Source organism: Chionomys nivalis, chromosome 4, assembly GCF_950005125.1.
Source record: "Chionomys nivalis chromosome 4, mChiNiv1.1, whole genome shotgun sequence".
Lineage (NCBI taxonomy): Eukaryota > Metazoa > Chordata > Mammalia > Rodentia > Cricetidae > Chionomys > Chionomys nivalis.
This window is the reverse complement of record NC_080089.1, coordinates 8,096,520-8,116,517: the sequence shown is the minus strand read 5'-3', so window position 1 is coordinate 8,116,517 and position 19,998 is coordinate 8,096,520. Positions and strand designations below refer to the sequence as shown.

General features: G+C 38.8%; 1 protein-coding gene across 12 annotated transcripts in view; it reads left to right on the top strand.

The window, feature by feature from the left end:
- The window catches only part of Dync2h1 (dynein cytoplasmic 2 heavy chain 1), a 218,578-nt gene that overhangs the window by 62,428 nt on the left and 136,152 nt on the right, over positions 1-19,998 (top strand). For 7 of the 12 annotated variants that reach the window (XR_009056968.1, XR_009056967.1, XR_009056969.1 and 4 more), the window contains 10 exons: positions 172-436; positions 1,980-2,187; positions 3,948-4,077; positions 5,917-6,072; positions 7,285-7,544; positions 9,139-9,385; positions 13,454-13,605; positions 15,048-15,192; positions 16,066-16,168; positions 16,644-16,811. Coding sequence is in view for 7 of the 12 variants with exons in the window: in XM_057766375.1 (XP_057622358.1) it covers positions 172-436; positions 1,980-2,187; positions 3,948-4,077; positions 5,917-6,072; positions 7,285-7,544; positions 9,139-9,385; positions 13,454-13,605; positions 15,048-15,192; positions 16,066-16,168; positions 16,644-16,811 (1,834 nt within the window). In the remaining 5 variants the exon portion in view is untranslated. Of the gene's footprint in view, positions 1-171; positions 437-1,979; positions 2,188-3,947; positions 4,078-5,916; positions 6,073-7,284; positions 7,545-9,138; positions 9,386-13,453; positions 13,606-15,047; positions 15,193-15,861; positions 16,023-16,065; positions 16,169-16,643; positions 16,812-19,998 lie in introns of those variants that run through there. The other 5 variants (XM_057766374.1, XR_009056970.1, XR_009056971.1 and 2 more) reach the window with 5 other exon arrangements.

Sequence of the window (19,998 nt, the reverse complement as noted above, 5' to 3'; positions counted from 1 at the left end):
CACATTGGAAATGTGTTCCAATTTATTTAGCTAGTGGTCTACTTGAGGTTTTCTTTTCCAGTGGAGAAGTCAGACTTAATTTACATTTACAGTAGAAAGGTGTTTGTGGAGTAACAGTCGAGCTGAGTGTGACTGAACGTGGATTACACGTGAACCCATTTCTCTTTTCAGATGAAGAAGGCTCTGGAGTTGTATGAACAGCTGCGCCAGAGGACAGGAGTTGTTATTGTTGGCCCAAGTGGTGCTGGCAAGTCTACCCTGTGGAGAATGTTAAGGGCTGCACTTTGTAAAACTGGCAAAGTAGTAAAACAGTACACTATGAATCCCAAAGCTATGCCCAGACACCAGTTACTAGGACATATTGACATGGACACAAGAGAGTGGTCAGATGGTGTTTTGACAAATAGCGCTCGCCAAGTAGTTCGTGAGCCTCAAGGTTGGTCACTGTCTAATTCTTTACCTAATAACACCTAGAGAATAATGTAATATGTTTATAATGTTCTTATTAAAACATGTGTGTGATTTAATACACTTTGTAATGTTGTTCTTTTGATATTTTAGCAGCTTTACTCTTTTTTATTGTTGTTTTGTTGAGATAGAGTCTCACTCCGCAGCCCAGGCTGGTCTGGAACCCATGGTCCTTCTGATAGTTTAGCCTTACAAGTGCTAGGATTACAGGTGCCCGCCACCAGCCATGCTTGGGTCATGCTGTCTTTTGACTTACTACTTGATAGCAACTTTTAATATTATCAAAATTCAGAGTAACTTGATTAGAATATAATTCATAACTAATTTGCTAAATGCATATAAAATCTTTGATGAATTAGTTGACATATGCCTTGTTAATGTAATTAATGTATTTGAACATCATTAAGTTGTTAGTGTGAATGAATCATTCTGAGTTATTTTGCAATTTGAAATGGTGAAAAGGTTTAGTTACTTCTTGGTCTAAATTTTTTCAGCTTAGTTGTTTGTTTTGTTTTTCATTTTCATTTTTTGTTTTTGCGACAGAATCTCACTATTGTAGCCTTGGCCTGGAACTCGCTCTGTAATCCAGACTGGCCTAGAATTCATGAAGTCTGCTTGCCTTTGCCTCCAGAGTACTGGCTTGTGCCTCTTGGCTTGACTTGACATGACTTTAAAGACAATTTTTGATCCGAATCTCCATAGACTACTTTTGCCAAGCCTTAATTAGTAGTTTTTCAAGTAAGGCAGTTGGTAAATTATTCAGAACTTGATGCCAGTGGAGGGCTTTCCAATGTAGTTTCTTCATTTTTCTTGTAATACTACTTTAAATTAAGACACATACTACCCTTTCTCACACTGTTGATGACGTTTCCTTCTTTGTTTCAAAGGTCCAAGGACAGACAGTATGAAGCACTCTGATTTTAGAAAGGATGGGTAAAATGTGTCTGCTCTTAGAAAGACTGCAGGCACTATGTGTGTGCGGCCTGGGTGCTGCTCTTCCTGTCTTGGGTCGTCCTTGAAAACACTGAAACCGTGGCAGTAGTCAGGGTTTTTCTCATGAAAGTTAAGTTTCCTGTATTTCTCAAAGAGACATTATGTAGCAAACATTCATGTATTCTCCTGGTATGACCAAACATATAGTTTGGGAGATTATTTTAGAGGTATCTTTTTGGAATAGGAATATCCACCTTACACACTATGTTTTAAGGAATATTGTGAATTCAATCTGTATGGCTAGAGGCCAAAATAGTATCTTAGGGGTTGTAGGTGAGTTTTGGGCAGTGGAGATGAGATTACCCACAGTTTTTCTAGCACACATGTAGCGTTGTCTCCATGACACTGCAGCTTGCTCAACTCTGCTTTTTATATTAAGATGGAAATTAGTCGTGAGTAATGACAGTTACTTTATTCCTTATGTAGCTGTTGGCATATCTGTGCGTGCAGTGCACGGCAGTGTGTGTGTGTGTGTGTGTATTTTTTTTAAAGTCTTCATTCTTGTGACTTGGAAATAGAAGTCAGCTCGTGGATAATTTGTGATGGTGACATTGACCCTGAGTGGATAGAATCTCTGAATTCTGTTCTGGATGATAATCGGCTACTCACCATGCCAAGTGGAGAAAGGATTCAGTTTGGCCCAAATGTTAACTTTGTATTTGAAACTCATGATTTAAGCTGTGCTTCACCAGCCACAATATCTAGAATGGGAATGATATTTCTTAGGTAAGTCACAGATCATTTCTATATACCAGATTATTTTTTAATTACCATTTTGATTTCATAACTAAGTTAAGAATATAATGAATAATGTATACATGTTGATTGCATCTATGATTGTTTTTGCTTAGATTTTAATTTATAGTTTTTTTTATTATATATGAATTCTTTTAGTAATTCGGTCAAGCATTATTTTCTTTAAGAGAATAGAAAGTACTTAATTTCCTTTAAAAATTTTTCAATACTATGATTGAATTCACTGATGTAAGCATACTAAATAAGTATTAGTACATAGCATTTAAATCCCAATAGCACATCTTAGTTACTGAGTTATAAATTCAAAAGAGGTTAGGACTAATTCAGGTATAATAGGTCCTGTAGCAAAGCCTTTGTATTTTCCAGCATGACAACCTCTTTCCTGCGTAATTTCTTACTTTTCCAGTGGACTGAGAAGAGGCATGAGAAGCACAGATGTACTAAATGGTTCTAGGTATCACATATTCAGTCGGTCAAGGACCAGAACGTGGACATCTGGACCAGTTTCATTTTCCCAAATGAGTAATAGTTTGGCAAAAATATTTGTAATTCCGGGCTGGAGAGATGACTCAGTGGTTATGGGCACTTCCAGAGGACTAGGGTTCAATTCTTAGCACCCACCTACAACTCAGCTCTGTAACTCCAAGATACATTCTCACATAGGCGTACCTGCAGACATATAAAATAAAAGTAAATAAATCAAAAAAGAAAGAACTGGGCTTCAAAAGAAAATGTTTAGAATTTCTTATTTATTATGCCTATATTTCATATGTTGTGAATGGCACATTGCTGTAATCACTTGGGTTGAGATTATGTCTTCAAATTTTTTTTTTTTTTTTTTTTTTTTTTGGTTTTTCGAGACAGGGTTTCTCTGTGGTTTTGGAGCCTGTCCTGGAACTAGCTCTGTAGACCAGGCTGGTCTCGAACTCACAGAGATCCGCCTACCTCTGCCTCCCGAGTGCTGGGATTAAAGGCGTGCGCCACCACCGCCCGGCATGTCTTCAAATTATTTAACTGCTTATTTCACTAAGTATTCTAAGAGACATTTATATTTAACTAATTATAAACTTCAGTTGATATTAGAGTAAATTATTAAAATAATATTACTTTAGGTATATAGTTTCATTGTAATATATGTGTAAATTTATCATTTATTCAGTGTTGCAATCTTATAACAATATTGTAATAAAAGGTAAGTTTACAGGTAAATTTAAAAATTCTTATTGAATATTTATTGTATATTTTACATTGATTTAAACATAGTAGAAAGACTGTACAAGAGTGAGCCTGCCATTTATGGAGCATCAAAGGTACAGACCTTGTGAGGGGTGCCGTGTCTATTTAGCAGGAGATCACATACTGCTGCAGAGGGTTGTGAGCTGTTGGTGGCCTGGATATTGGTTGTATGAGGCACAATGAATATGTGTGATTTCATTAAATATACTTTAACTCTTAGGTTGCTGTGTCTCCTGATGTTGCTAAGCATTTATCCATGGAGAGGCCAATAGAGCTTTTAAGTAGGGACTAGAGTACTGCTAGTATTCTCCAGCACACACAGATCTGCGTACACACACGCACACACACACACACACACACACACTCACACACACAAAAGTCACCAGTGCTGGCTTTCTGTGCTGACAGATGGGTGCTTGATAGACAGGAGTTAGTTTGAAGTCAGTTGGCAATTTCTTCCTGAATAACCAGCATGTTTGTGTTAACCCTTGTAGTGATGAAGAGACAGATCTAAATTCTCTGATAAAATCTTGGTTGAGGAATCAGCCTGCTGAATACAGAAGTAACCTTGAGAACTGGATTGGAGATTATTTTTCAAAAGCTTTGCAGTGGGTTTTAAAGCAGGTGAGCTGGCCAAGGTATTAGATGAGCAATGAGATGGGATGGATAGTTGGGAATTGTGCTTGTGTGTCCTGCCTTCTGTAGAGCTCTGCTGGGACCGGAGTGTAAAATGGACGCCATCACTGCTGTCCCTTTCCTGTCCTCTTACATTACATATATTAGCTAGTCTTCTGTGTCTATAGAATCTTGTCTAACTTACCTAAAGAGCTTGAGTACTAGACTGTCTTTTTCTTGGTGGGAAACCATCTTGTCTCATTTTATATTCATAATTGCTCTGCTTTGCTTCCCTGATGTGGATAACTAATGGCTCTGAAACTGTGAGAATCGCATTGTATCACATGTATGATATGTTAAATATGTTTAATATGTTAAAGGCGTCATTAAGCTAATACTAAAACACAGAAGAGACAGTGAGTTACTTACAGTAATATTTGAAATTTATACAATAAAAATGGACATCTAAATTTGTGAAGTCTAATACTTGAGGATTGAGATGAAAGCTAGTAAGATCATACCTTCCTAGAGAAGGGTGTCTCTGGGCCACAAATGCCACATAAACACATTGTCACCATCCAGCAGCATGGTGGGATACTGCTCTGTTGGAGTGCTTTACCATGAAGCGTGAGTAGAAGATTGCAGGGGGCTTCCACACATACATGAATTTTAAAAAGTATATTGTTTTCCTTTAATATTATTAATTTTGTGAAAACAAACATATTTATTAAACAGAAATTAAAAAGCAGCAGTTTCTTTAAAGTCACATGACTATTAATCTTAGCTGGATCCAGAGTTTTAGTTTTTTCATATTGATCAAAATACATAAAAATTGAAAATTTGCTATTGTTTTTAATCGTTTTATGTTTGTTTTTCTTCTTTTGTACAGATGAAAGTGGGAGAAATTGAAATGAGTATTAAAATATTGCATATTATTTAGTTTCCCCAGTCATTAGAGAAGGAAGGGTTTCGTGCTCCTGCAGTCTGAGGAAGGTGTCTCCCTTCCTTGCTTTCATCCTAACACTCACCCACCATTTTAGTCTCTGTCTGCACTCACCTGCAAGTTCCTCAAGGGCAGGGACCAAACCTGTTATGCCCCTTAGTGAGTTCCCAGAACAAGCTTGTTGAGAAGAGTGAGCAGGCAGTGGTCTGGTGCTGAGATGCCTGAAGTCTGTTCTGTCTAGTAGCACACCCTAATTCAAGCGTTCACACAAGCATTGACTCAGTCAGGTAACAGATCTCATGGCATCAGCACTGCTAGGCTCTGCAGTTCTCACTTTAATGACATAAACTGTCTGGGGAAAAGATGCCAGAGGCAGACTGCCTGCTGGACCTGGGACTTCTTGCATCACTTCTCATGTTGGTGGCAAAAGGAAGCAGAGAAAACAGGCCAGAGCCAGGGTGGCTGTAAATGTGAATAAACGGTCACCTAGGACCGACTCCCACCAACTGGATGTCGCCTGTTAAGATTGTACCTATACAGCAGTGTTAGAGTTCAGAGACAGGCCTCAAAACATGAAACTGGTGGGCATCTCAGAGGTGAACCACACCTTAGCTGTTCTCTGAAGTTTTAAAAATGTATATGTATATTCTTCAGGCGGAGGATATATGTTATATAATTATTTGAGAATTTTAGCGTTTATAGTTCAAAGTACATAATTACCTTTAAATTTATTTTTGTATTTTCAAAGTATATATGTAATCTGAATAACATCCATACTTTTTTAGAAATGAGAGAGATGAATTCAAAGGTTGTTTGGCAGTGGTCCGTGTCGATTTGTATGGTTTTGCGTTTGCTGGTTAATAATCTGTTTTTCCTGCCTTGGTTCTGTGAATTTTAACTTACAGAATGACTATGTGGTAGAAACAAGTTTGGTTGGTACTGTGATGAATGGTTTGTCCCACCTCAATGGATGCAGAGATCATGACCAGTTTATTATTAATCTCATACGAGGCCTGGGTGGAAATCTAAACATGAAATCGCGTTTGGAATTCACCAAGGAGGTAAGGAGCATTTTCCAGTCATAGTCTTCAGCTCCTCTTGACCCTTAAGTCTCCACACACAGTGATACAATTCAAAGATGCGAAAACTTTCTAGTTATGAATTTATGCATTTGGTAGACTAACAGGACATATGTATCTATATGGGTCTACATGCATGTTTGTATATGTAAACATGGTTCTGTGTATCAAACTGAGGGTTTCTGATAGTCTTAAAATCTTATGGTATTTTGTAAAAGTATAAGTTAGGCTTGAATCTACTTAGAATTATGAATATATTCCAGTATTTCATTTAGTTTTAAATAATCTTTTCAAATTTTTATTTAGTGTTAGCACTTAGAAGTGCTGGAATATTTCTAATTCTCTAATAATGTTAGATTATATTTGAGCCAGTTGGTTAGAAAGGCATTTTTCTTTATATCATAAGGGTCTTTTGTTTTCTTTTTTGTTTTCTTTTTTTGTGTGGATGTTTTCCTGACTGTATGTCTGTGCACCATGTGCATACCTGGGCCTGTGGAGGCCAGAATACAGTGTTGGATCCTCAGAAACTGGAAGTGGAGTTACGATGATTGTGGGTGCTGAGAATTAAAGTTGGGTCTTCTGGAAGAGCAGCTCGTGCTCTTACCCATCTCTTGTGACCCACAAGGGACTTTTCCCCCTTGGAATGATTAAATGAGACCAACACAGTGTTCCGTTCACTGTTGCTTAGTACCGTCATTAGCTGCTCTCTCTGACCCCTTAGCTTTTCTGTAGTTGCATGTGTCCCCTTCCCTCTCACGTACTGTCCAGCACCCTCCTGTCCGCTGCTCTGAAATACTCTTAGGAACAGACAACAGCTTTCAGTATCATGGAGCAGAATAACCCATTGAATGCTGTGGGTGTAGCTGAAGTCAGTTCTGGGAAATATTGGAAATAAAGGGCGTTAGCATTCCTAAAGTCTGCAATTTGTAAGAATGCTATTAAAACTTGGATATGTTTTATAACTTGGTCTATAAATTTCTATCAAATTGATATCTTTATATATATATTTATTTTACTTCAAATCATATTGAGGTAAAAATACTATTTTAATTTTAAAATTTCCTTAGAAGTGGCATGTATATAAACTTACTTAATGAGGTGATTTACTGTGGAGATATTCACTTTGATGTATCAAACAGTTAACCACTGTTAGAAAAATGTAAAAACTCCTTGCTACAATGTTTCTCTCTTAAGGTCTTTAACTGGGCCCGGGAGTCCCCTCCAGACCCTCACAGACCAATGGACACCTACTATGACATGGATCGAGGACAGTTAGCATCCTACGTGCTTAAGAAGCCAGAGAGCCTGACAGCTGATGACTTCAGCAGTGGTCATTCCCTCCCTGTCATCCAGACCCCTGACATGCAGCGAGGTCTAGATTATTTCAAGCCTTGGCTGAGTTCTGATACTAAACAGCCATTTATTCTCGTAGGACCAGAGGGATGTGGCAAAGGGTAAGAAAAATGTCTTCAAAAATACATATTGTGAATTTGCCTCCTTCTCCTCAAGGATTAAAAAAAAGCACATTATGTTTCTTTTGGTTACAAAGCACTTACATTTTTATAGAGGGTACTTACTGTTACCTCCTATTTAAAAGAAAAATCACTACAGAGAAGTGTCATTTTCTCTGCCAGTTTGTGTGGGCTTAGAAAATACTGTCTAGCTGGGTGGTGGTGGCTCACGCCTTTAAGTCCAGCACTTGGGAGGTAGAGGCAGGCGGATCTCTGTGAGTTCGAGGCCAGCCAGGTCTCCAAGAGCTAGTTCTAGGACAGGCTCCAAAGCTACAGAGAAACCTAGTCTCAAAAAACAAAACAAAACAAAAGAACAAAAAAAGAAAAAAAGAAACTTTTTTTTAAATTAATTTATTTATTAACGATTTCTGCCTCCTACCCACCACCGCCTCCCATTTCCCTCCCCCTCCCCCAATCAAGACCCCCTCCTTCGTCAGCCCTAAGAGCAATCAGGGTTCCCTGCCCTGTGGGAAGTCCAAGGACCACCCACCTCCATTTAGGTCTAGTAAGGTGAGCATCCAAACTGCCTAGGCTCCTCAAAGCCAGTACGTGCAGTAGGATCAAAAACCCATTGCCATTGTTCTTGAGTTCTCAGTAGTCTTCATTGTCCGCTATGTTCAGCGAGTCCGGTTTTATCCCATGCTTTTTCAGACCCAGGCCAGCTGGCCTTGGTGAGTTCCCGATAGATCATCGCCATTGTCTCAGTGTGTGGGTGCACCCCTCGCGGTCCTGAGTTCCTTGCTCGTGCTCTCTCTCCTTCTGCTCCTGATTTGGACCTTGAGATTTCAGTCCGGTGCTCCAATGTGGGTCTCTGTCTCTGTCTCCTTTCATTGCCTGATGAAGGTTAATATTCAGGAGGATGCCTATATGTTTTTCAAAAAGAAACTTTCTAAAAGATTTTGTACATAGAGTCACAAAAATTAAATTCTGTATACATATTTACACCTTACTGTGTGTGTAAGCCATGAATTTACCAGGTGAGTCTGCTCTCTTATTAAAAATAGTGTCTAGCTCAATGCAGTTCACTTGTGTTTAGTGCCTGCTTCATTTATGTTTTAGGAGTAAACCTGAATTATTAGTTTTACATATATACAATCAGGGTAGTTAATGAAACAAAACTCTTGGGGAACTTAAAGTCCTTCCGTGAACTATGGGGGAACAAAACTAATATATTCTACATACCTTGTAAAACTGAACTTATGAGGTCTTCAAGAATTCTAGTAATATTTTAAAATACACCCCCCACTTTAAAAATTAGAAAGTTTTTTAGTGATGATGGAAACCGTATCATATTCATTATTTTCCTTCTCAACATAATCTGAAGTAATTTAGAAAAAGATATCAATTCCATATTAAGTGTAAGGAGTGTTTTATTGTACACATATTCATTATTTTCCTTCTCAACATAATCTGAAATAATTCAGAAAAAGATATCAATTCCATATTGAGTGTAAGGAGTGTTTTGTTGTACACATTTTCCCCTGAGACTTCACCCAGTGTCACCCATCTCTCCTGAGATGTCACCTGTCTCTCGTAGGATGCTGCTCAGGTACGCCTTCTCTCAGCTTCGCTCCACGGAAATTGCCACGGTCCACTGCAGCGCTCAGACTACTTCCCGGCATCTTCTGCAGAAGCTGAGCCAGACTTGCATGGTAATCAGTACAAACACTGGCCGAGTGTACAGACCAAAAGATTGTGAAAGACTTGTTTTGTACCTAAAGGATATCAACCTGCCCAAGCTTGACAAGTGGGGGACCAGCACTTTGGTGGCTTTCCTCCAGCAGGTAAGTCTCAGCAACTGATGCTTTTGCCTGTAATTTGTCTGTTGGCTCTTCTTTTTTCCTTTTTAAAATTGATTAATTTTTTAAAAAATAATCTTTTCTCATTTTACATACCAATCCCAGGTCCCATTCCCTCCTCTCCTCTCTGTCCTTCTGCCTTCCCTCCCACCTCACCTCCATCCACTTCTCAGAGAGGGGAAGGCTTCCCATGGAGAGTCAACGAAGTCTAGTACATTGTTTTGAGGCAGGATCAAGGCCTTCCCCACTATGTCTAGGCTGAGCAAAGTATCCCTCCAAAGAGAATGGGTTCCAAAAAGCCAATTCAAGCAGTAGAGATAAATCCTTGTATGACTGCCAGTGTCCCCACAGTTTGCCCAGTCATTAAACTGTCTCCCACATTCAGAGGGTCTAGTTTGGTCCTATGCTTGTTCCCCTGCTGTCAGTCCGGGGGACTGTTAGTGTGCTCCAATTAGCTCACGTCATGGTCTTGACCTGTTGCTCATATTATCACTCCTTTCTCTGACTGGACTTTGGGAGCTCAGACCGGTGCGGTGCTTCACTGTGGATCTCTGCATCTGCTTTCATCAGTTGCTGGATGAAGGTTCTATGATGACAATTATGGTAGTCATCAGCCTGATTACAGGGGAAGGGCAGTTCAGGCACCCTCTCCACTATTGCTTAGCTGGGGTCATCCTTGTGGACTTCTGGGAATTTCCCTAGTGCCAGTTTCACGCAAGCCCCACAATGGCTCGCTCAATCAATGCATCTCTTTCCTTGCTCTCCCTCTTTGTTCTTCTCCCATACTGACCATCTGTTCCCTCCTGTTCTCCTCTGCTCTTCTTTTCCACACCCCTTCCCCGCAAAGCTCCCACTTTTCTCAGGAGTTCTTGTTGTCTATTTCCCTTTCCCAGGAGGCTCCATGTGTGTTTCTCTTAGGGTTCTTGTTACCTAGCTTCTCTGGGATCATGGCCTATAGGCCAGTTATCCTTTGCTTTACATCTGATATTAACTTAAGAGTGAGTACATACCATGTTTGTCTTTCTGGGTCTGGGTTACCTCACTCAGGATTTTATTTTATTTTACTTCTATCCATTTGCATGCAAATTTCAAGATGTCATTGTCTTTTCACTACTGAGTCATACTCTATTGTGTAAATGTACCACATTTTCTTTATCCATTCTTTGGTTGAGGGGAATCTAGGTTGTTTCCAGGTTCTGGCTATTATGAATAATGTTGCTATGAACATAGTTGAGCATGTAGTATGATTGGTTGTGTGCCCGAGAGTGGTACTGCTGGGTCTTGATGTAGATTGATTCCCAATTTGCTGAGAAACTGCCATACTGATTTTCAAAGTGTCTGTGCAAGTTGACACTCCCACCAGCGATAGATGAGTGTTCCCCCTACTCTGCATCCTCTCCAGCATAAACTGTCATCGGTGTTTTTGAGCTTAGCCATTCTGACAGGTGTAAGATGATATTTCAGAGTTGTTTTGATTTGTATTTCCCTGATGACTAAGGATGTTGAATGGTTAAGTGTCTTTCAGCCATTTGAGATTCTTCTGTGGAGAATTCTCTGTTTAGATCTGAATCATATTTTTAAATTGGTTTATTTGGTATTTTAATGTCTAGTTTCTTGAGTTCTTTGTATATTTTGTAGATCTGTCCTCTGTCTGATATGGACTTAGTGAAGATCTTTTCCCAATCAGTATGCTGCCTTTTTTATCTTATTGACTGTGTCCTTTGCCTTACAGAAGCTTCTCAGTTTAAGAAGGTACCATTTATTTATTGTTGCTCTCAGTGTCTGTACTACCGGTGTTATATTTTGGAAGTGGTCTACTGTGCCCATGCATTGAAGGCTACTTACCACTTTCTCTTCTATGTAGTTCAGTGTGGCTGGATTTATATTGAGGTCTTTGATTCATTTGGATTTAAGTTTTGTGCATGGGGATAGATATGGATCTATTTGCATTTTTCTACATGTTGACATCCAGTTATGTCACCATCATTTGAAGATGCTTTCTTTTTTCCATTGTATAATTTTAGTTACTTTGTCAAAAATCAGGTGTTCATAGTGTATGAAATCAGAGTCTTCGATTCAGTTCCATTTTTTTTTTTTTTTTTTTTTTTTTTTGGTTTTTCGAGACTGAATTTCTCTGTGGCTTTGGAGCCTGTCCTGGAACTAGTTCTGTAGACCAGGCTGATCTCGAACTCACAGAGATCCGCCTGCCTCTGCCTCCCGAGTGCTGGGATTAAAGGCGTGCGCCACCATCGCCCAGCGTCATTGCTGTAGTTCTATACTAGAGTTTGATGTCAGGGATGGTGATGCCTTTGGAAATTCTTTTATTGTATAGGATTGTTTTGAGCTTCCTAGGTTTTTTGTTTTCCCATATGAAGTGGAGTGTTGTTCTTTTGAGGTCTGTGAAGAATTGTGTTGGGGTTTTCATGGGGATTGTATTGAATCTGCAGATTGCTTTTGGTAGGATTGTCATTTTTATTATGTTGATCCTACCTATCCAAGAGCATGAATGATCTTTCCATTTTTTGATATATTCTTCAATTTCTTTCTTCAAAGACTTAAAGTTCTCACACACAAGTCTTTCACTTCTTTGGTTAGTGTTACCCCAAGATATTTTATGTATTTGTGGCTATTGTAAATGGTAATGTTTCTTTGATTTCTTTCTCAACCCCTTTATCATTTATATATAGAAAGGCTACTGATTTTTTGAGTTGATTTTGTATCTTGCTGAACATTACTGAAGATGTTTATCAGCTATAGGAATTCCCTGGTAGAATTTTTGGGGTCATTTATTTATACTATCATATCATCTGCAAATAGCGAAAGTTTGACTTCTTCCTTTCCAGTTTCCCTTAATGTCATTTTGATGTCTTATTGCTCTAACTAGAGCATTGAGTACTACGTTGAATAGATATGAAGAGAGTGGACAGCCTTGTCTTTTTCATGATTTTAGTGGAATCTCTTTGAGTTTCTCTCCATTTAATTTGATATTGGCTATCAACTTGCTGTATTGTATATTGCTTTTACTATGTTTATATATGTTTCTCGTATCCCTGATATCTCCAAGACTTTCATCATGAAGGGGTGTTGGATTTTGCCTTCACTTTCTTTCCCTATTGTTTTTAGTTTTTTTTTTCATGGTGTCCCAGATTTCCTGGATGCTTTATGTAAAGAATTTGTTGGATTTAACATTTTCTTTGACCAATGAATTTATTTTTTCTGTCGTATCTTCAACTCCTGAGATTCTCTCTTCCATCTCTTGTATTCTGTTGGTTATGCTTGCATCTATAGTTCTTGTTCATTTACCCAGATTTTCCATGGTTTGTGGTTTTTTTTATTGTGTCTTTTTCAGTCTTCACATCTTGAGTTGTTTGAACTGTTTGCTTCAACTGTTTGATTGTTTTTTCTTGATTTTCTTTAAGAGGTTTATTGATTTCTTCCAATTTTTTGTTTGCCTTTCATTTCTTTAAGGGAGTTTTCATTTCCTCTTCAGGTTCTTGAGAAAGTTACATTTAAGTTGTTTTCTTCTGCTTCTTCTGGGTTAGGATGTTCAGGTCGTCCTTTTGCAGGACAACTAGGTTCTGGTGTTGTCATATTCCTCTTTAGGTTGTTGAATGTATTCTTGCATTGGTGCCTATCCATCTTTTTCTTCAGTTGGTGCAGGCAGTGTCTTTGCCTCTTGGTTCAATCCTTGCAGTTGCTGTCTGGTCAAATAGACAAGGTTTGTAATCCCCATAATTAAAACTTCTTTGTATGTGTGCGAGGATTTTCTAGTGTTGTTAATGAAGGTGGGGCCTTTCATTTTGTTGGAACCTGACCAAGTCAAATGGATCAGGGATCTGGGCAGCAGAGTTTGTCAGTATTTCCTGATTCCTGCTTCTCTGCCTGACATGCTGGGTGGATTAAGGATGTGTCCTTAAACTGTAGGACAGACTTTCCCAATGTGGCTTTTGTCAGGCAATTTGTCAGGACAAGGAGACAAGTAACCAATGCATTTGTAATATAATTTGAGAAATCTAAAGTATAAACCACTTGTACACATGTGTTTTCATTTAGGTGTTGACATACCAAGGATTTTATGATGAAAATTTAGAATGGGTTGGTCTGGAGAATATTCAAATTGTAGCTTCCATGTCAGCTGGAGGAAGGCTGGGAAGACACAAGCTGACCACCAGGTTTACGTCTATTGTTCGTCTTTGTGCCGTAGAGTATGTATCTTAGTAACAGTTTTTTTGTTTGTTTACATTTTATTCAAGATACTCATTAAGAATACTTCAAAATATGGAAAGTAAAATGATTAAGCTGATTCATTTCCAAACCTTTGGCAGTGGTTTAGAGTATGTAAGGTCTTTTATAGAACTCTGTATGTTGGCTCCAAACGTCAAGAGTCAGAGCTGCCTAGCAGCTTTAGGTCTGTGTATTTCACTTAAGATCTAAAAAAAAAAAATAAAGATGAAGAAACTTAACGGAACAGTAAAAAAAAAAATCCTAAAGTTGATATAGATGTACTAAAATCTAAAGTACAGCCTCACATAAGAAGACTAGGCATCACTTTGAAAGAAAGGATTGAGCCAATCTATGTCTTATGTTGTTTGAAAATTCCATCCCAAATATTAGAATTTTTCACTGTTTCAACAATATAATCCCATGCCAAAAAAAAAGATCTGACATTAATATAGTGCTTATTGATGTGCTGTGGAATGTTTTGACACGTTACTTAATGCATGGTGCTTGAGTTCACTTAAGCATATTTATCACTGTGATGAAAACACTCAGGGTTCTTCTTGCAGTCCTGGAGACACAGTTACCACCTCCAGTGGCACACCAGACCTTATTGCTGCTATTCAGATGCAGCTTCGTCTGTCCCACCCCCAGCCCTTCCCTGCCTTCCTCCCTACTGATTCTGGGAGCCACTGTCCTGCTCGACACTTGCCTGGGAGCAGTGCTTTTAGACCATGTGACAGAAATCACAAAACTAATATTATTTAATTTTATGGAGATAATGAAAAAGAGTTGAATCTGATGAAAGGGGAGTTGGGTCATGTGGCTTAGGTTGGGATTCGTCTGTCCTTCCTTGTGCTCATGGATGTGAATGGGACTTCTGAGTTCTATGTTCGCGCACCGTCCCTCTGTGGCTTCTCACCTCACTCACCCTGGTCAGTTTACAAGTTCCCACTCACTACATTCTATCTATGCACATTATTATTTCTAAGGTGTTATCATTGCCAGTTAATTGACATGGAAATAAATTTGGGCTTGGGAGAAACAGGCTCATTTTTGTTGTGTTATTTCTTTTCTTAGACTTCTGACCTGGATTACTGCTCTGTGTGTAGGTTTTACTTAACTCCAAATACTTTCCTTAAGTAAATATGTTTTTTTCTGAAGTTGAGTGGCTTTTCAATTTTTATATTTAAATAGTTGATTACAGTCTTGGATAAAGCCTTGCTCTGTTGGAGAAGAGACACTGTGGGATCTGGTTGGGTTCTCCATAGAGTTCAGGAACTGAGTCTGTTCTGACGCACAGGCAACCCTGGGTGTCTGGGTCTTAGAGAAGTGCCATTTGGAAGGTTACAGGGTTGTATCTTTATGTGGAAATATTGATTTATGATATTGATTTATTTCAGCCTTCTTATTTCTGTCTTCCCCTCAGTTACCCAGAGAGAGAGCAGTTACAGACAATCTATGGAGCATATTTGGAAGCAGTTTTGCACAAAAATCTGAAGAATCATTCTATTTGGGGTTCTTCATCAAAAATTTACCTCTTAGCAGGCTCTATGGTGCAGGTGTATGAACAGGTAAGTATGTTTGCACTGTAGTTTCCAGTTCTGTTGGCCTCATCCTGGTCTTTGTGCTGATGATTTGTGATAGTTGCTGCAGTGTGATTGATGGCACAGTAACAATGTATCCAGTTATAGCCTGCAGGGGCACAGGCTGAGTAACTTCATGTGTATGGGAGTTAAGGAGGTGTAGTAAAATTTGATCTGTATTAGAAAAAAAATAGAAAATCACAAAGTATTTGAAGACAAAATTTTGTTAGGTAAAGCAATAGTATTTGTAGTGCTTGTGGAAGAGGCTCTTAAAAGGCTGGGTTGGAGCAGGGGTTATGTTAAGACAGGCGTGTGAAAAATGCCCAGGTCACACAGAGTAACGGCTCTAGCTGTGGGCAGGGCGGCCTTCAAGCTCTTCGATTTCTTCACTGTCTTCCTGAAGCTACAGCAGCAGTCTGGGTCTCAACACCTGAAAACCTTTGGAGCATTTTGTTTCAGTTTTGTGGGGTCTGTAGAATTCAACTGTGATTCTGTGATGTCAGTCAGCTTATGTGCAGTCTGTGGCTGCACCCTTGCTGCATAGCAGACTCTGGCAGTCTGCTGAAGCCTCCTAGCCTGGCTGGGAGTAACACTTTCAAGTGTGTAAGTAGCTGTGCACAGTGGGGTGCACCTGAAGTCACACTTTGTCTGCTTTAGGCAAGAAGATTGCCGTGAGTTACAAAGTGAGTTCTAGGCCAGCGTGGCTCAGAGTGGAGGCCCTACCACAAAGATAAGTACATAAATAAAATGTGTAAGACGGATTAAGGAGGAGAATTTAAAAAAATCAGTTCTCCTGAAATAAGATTAGGTGGCATAAAACGTGTAGGATGGTGAAATAGCTCTCGGTGCTTCCTCTTTCAGGTGCGGGCCAAGTTCACAGTGGATGATCACAGTCACTATTTCTTTACCCCCTGCATCCTGACTCAGTGGGTTCTTGGCTTGTTCAGATATGATTTAGAAGGAGGTGAGTTTTGGTTGTCCCTGTGTCTAACTATGCTCTAAGTTGTACTCATAGTAGGAACATTAAATATTGTGTCTGATTATAATATTTAAAAATGAATATTAGTGCATTAAATTTAAATAGCTCTATTATGTTTATTACTATTAAGAGGATAATAATTTATTATATTTGTTTTCCAACCTGTTTATCACTGTACAAATTTGATTTTAGAAAAGATAAAATATTTTCTTTCATAGCCAAACCAATTTTATTATGCAATTTGGAAATGATAACTTTATTGAACAGCTGTAGTGTTTAAAATATACCACTTTATTAAAGGAATGAATTTTAACTTTTTCCAATTTCTTCTATTTACCTGCTGCCACAATTATGGTATGTAAATTCTCCCTGTATATTTATTTCAAAACATTTTGTTAAACAGACATCTTGAAAATAATTTAAGACTCACTGTGATTAAAGAAAAGCTTTGCCTTTTTAGGATCTTCCAACCATCCATTAGATTATGTTCTGGAGATTGTAGCCTATGAGGCCCGACGCTTGTTTCGGGACAAAATCGTTGGGGTGAAGGAGATTCATCTGTTTGATAATATTCTAACTGCAGTGTTCCAAGGAGACTGGGGCTCAGATATACTAGACAACATGGCAGGTAATAAAGATCAATATACAGAAGTTATAGGTGTTTTAAATTGTTGTGTCCAACCTGATGCATGATTTCATGTTTCAATAAATAAAACTTTGGATGATTACAATTTTAATTTTCCCAAAAGGGAAGATGCCCAGCCATTTTTGCTAGACTTATATAATTATAATACAAACAAAATATAATAAGTACTTTCTTGAAAAGGATGTTCAAACTTGTTGTTGTATATTTGTAATACAAAGTTGTTTTCCCAGTAGAATTTTCACTAACGATGGAGTTGGCTGTGGTGGCACACCTGTAACCCAGCACTTGAGAGACAGACACAGCTGTATGACAAGTTTTGAGGCCAGCCCAGTCCACAGAGCAGGTCCCGTCCAGTTAGGGCTATGTAGTAAGACCCTATTTAAAAAATTAAAAACATAAAATGAAATTTTAGTATCTGATTAAATATGAAACATAAGTCATTGTGAAATTCCTCACTTGATTATAATGCCTCTTGTTTAACAAAAAAGGCTTTGTTTTCCCTGATGTTACCCATAAAATCACCAGAACAGACATCTAGTTTGTGCTTACTCCTAGTTTCCTTGGCTTCATGTGAGTGGACATGTTGCGTTCAGGGCTGTGTCTACTTCATAACCAATTTGCGCATTAGAAACTGCTGTGGAAGCATGCATATGGTAGAGAGAGCACTCCAGTGAGGGCCTATGATAAAGACATGGAAATGTTTCATAATGCAACAATTATACAGCTACACACCGTGCTAACAAGTATTCATGAGTACTCTTATGTACTGTATATTGATTCTGTAAAACAATCCCACACCAGTCAGAATTACTGATAATAAAAGGGTTATTTATTTAAGGGGAAAACTTATCACCATCCTAAACAACAGACACCTCTGAGTACAAACAGGAACAGAGTCTGGCAGCTGGAACGGGAGCCAGAAGCAAGAGAGCAGGGCACATGATTCCCTCTGCTTTTTAAACTCTGAGACCATGCTAAGTGGGCTGGTGTCTTAAAGGCTATTGGCTGAAGGAGCAGAGTGTGCTCCCACAGCAGGGTATCATCACCCAAGTCCAAGGAAATACTGAAAGTGGGAAGGCTCTTGGGGTTGACTGAAAGACTCTCTAGATATTTCCAGAGATTTGGAAGTTGGGAGAACAATCTAAAGACAGCAACGCAAGGGAAAGTGTTGTGAGGAGGCTGCTGACAGTTGAGCATCATTTTAATAAGGTCTGCCTCATCCACCCGAGCATTGGCCAGGCTCTCTGGCAAGGCTCTGTTCTTGGAGTCAGGCCACACTGTAGCCTGCAAACTTGAGTCAGCAGTGCCTCTTCCTGTAAAGGTCTTTTGTGCTTTGGATGCTATCATTTTTTTTTTTCGTGTCCCAGTTCTCTAGGATTTGGTGGTTTTCAGAGCCCATAAAAGTCTTTTATTCTCAAGAGGCTTACAGTTGAACGCCAGAAATGTGACAATCTCTGCTTTCAGTGGTGACAATTAGTGGTATGCCTATATGACATGAAGACATGTGGTTCAACTTGTAATTACAATGGAGCATAGAATGTTGTAACTTTTCCAAGTGTATTTGATAAATACTAGTTTTTAGGGTGGTAGAAGAGGTAGAGAATAATTCTTGTTTAGGGAAGTTGTGTAAAATACATGTATTAAAAATTTTATAACTATAGGGTTCTTAAAATTAGTATATAATAACATAATAGGTTTATTATGACATCTTCACATATTTATAACATGTACTTTGCTTATATTTATATTCCATCAGCCTAACTTGTTCTTTCTTTCCCCCATTTTAGTCTTCTTCTCCACACAGTCTCCTCTCTACTTTCATCCCTCCCTGCCTCCCTCCATTCATCCATGAATATATAATCAATCTCTCTCTCTCTCTCTCTCTCTCTCTCTCTCTCTCTCTCTCTCTCTCTCTCTCACACACACACACACACACAAACACACACACACTCACTCATCTGTTGATGACCATCTAGGCTGATTCTCTGTCTTGACTGTTGTGTACAGGTCCATGTGTCTTTGTGATGTGTATGTAGACTTAAAGTCCTTTAACTACATATAAGAATGTGTGGCCGGGCGGTGGTGGCGCACGCCTTTAATCCCAGCACTTGGGAGGCAGAGGTAGGCGGATCTCTGTGAGTTCGAGACCAGCCTGGTCTACAAGAGCTAGTTCCAGGACAGGCTCCAAAGCCACAGAGAAACCCTGTCTCGAAAAACCAAAAAAAAAAAAAAAAAAGAATGTGTGGTACAGCTGACTCATGGGGTAGTTCTATTTTGAATTTTGTCTTTGACATTCCACACTGATTTCTGTGCTTTGCAGATTTTACATTCCATCAACAGGATACATGGGTTGTTGTTTTCCTATGTCTTCGACAGAATTTATTGTTTGTTTTCTTAGTTGGAGCCATCCTGACTCAGGCAAAATAGAGTTTCCCTGCCTTTCCCTGCTGACTAAGGATGTTGAATTTTATCGCATACACTTAGTGGCTAAGTTGTATATATTTTGAGGACTGTCTGTTCAATTACTTTATCCATGTATTGACGGGATATTTTTGGTGTTGAATTTCTTTTAGATGTTATGTTAGATAGTAATCCTTTGTCAGATGTTTAACTCGTAAAGATTTTTATCCCAGTCTGTAGGTTATCTCTTCTCCCTGCTGTGACCCTTGGCTGTGGAGAGGCTCTTTGCCTCACACTGTACTGTAATCTCTATTGATTTTTGCTTGCTATTTGCTGGACTCATAGATTCCTATTCAGAAAGTCCTTGCCTAGTCCTAGGCTTTTAAGAGTTTCTGTTGGGTTTCTACTAGTGTTTTCATAGTTGTAGGTCTGAAAGTCTTTAATCCATTTTGAGTTTTCTTTTGTGAGGGAAAAGCATCTGATTTCATTTGTTTATATGTGGATGCCAAGCTTTCTCACCACTGCCTCTTAAAGAGACAGTTCTTTCTTCAGTGTGTATTATTGGCACATTTGTCAAGAGAAAAAAAGCTACAAGAAACAAAACCAATTAGTATTGTTGGTCTACTTTTGTTTATCTTACCTGTTCCAGTGATGACCCATCTTTTCCTAAACCACACTGTCTAGATTCCTATAGCCACGGCATGATACGTGTTGAAATTAGGTAGCCTTATTTCTCATGGGATGATCATGTCTCTGTCTGTGTAATCAT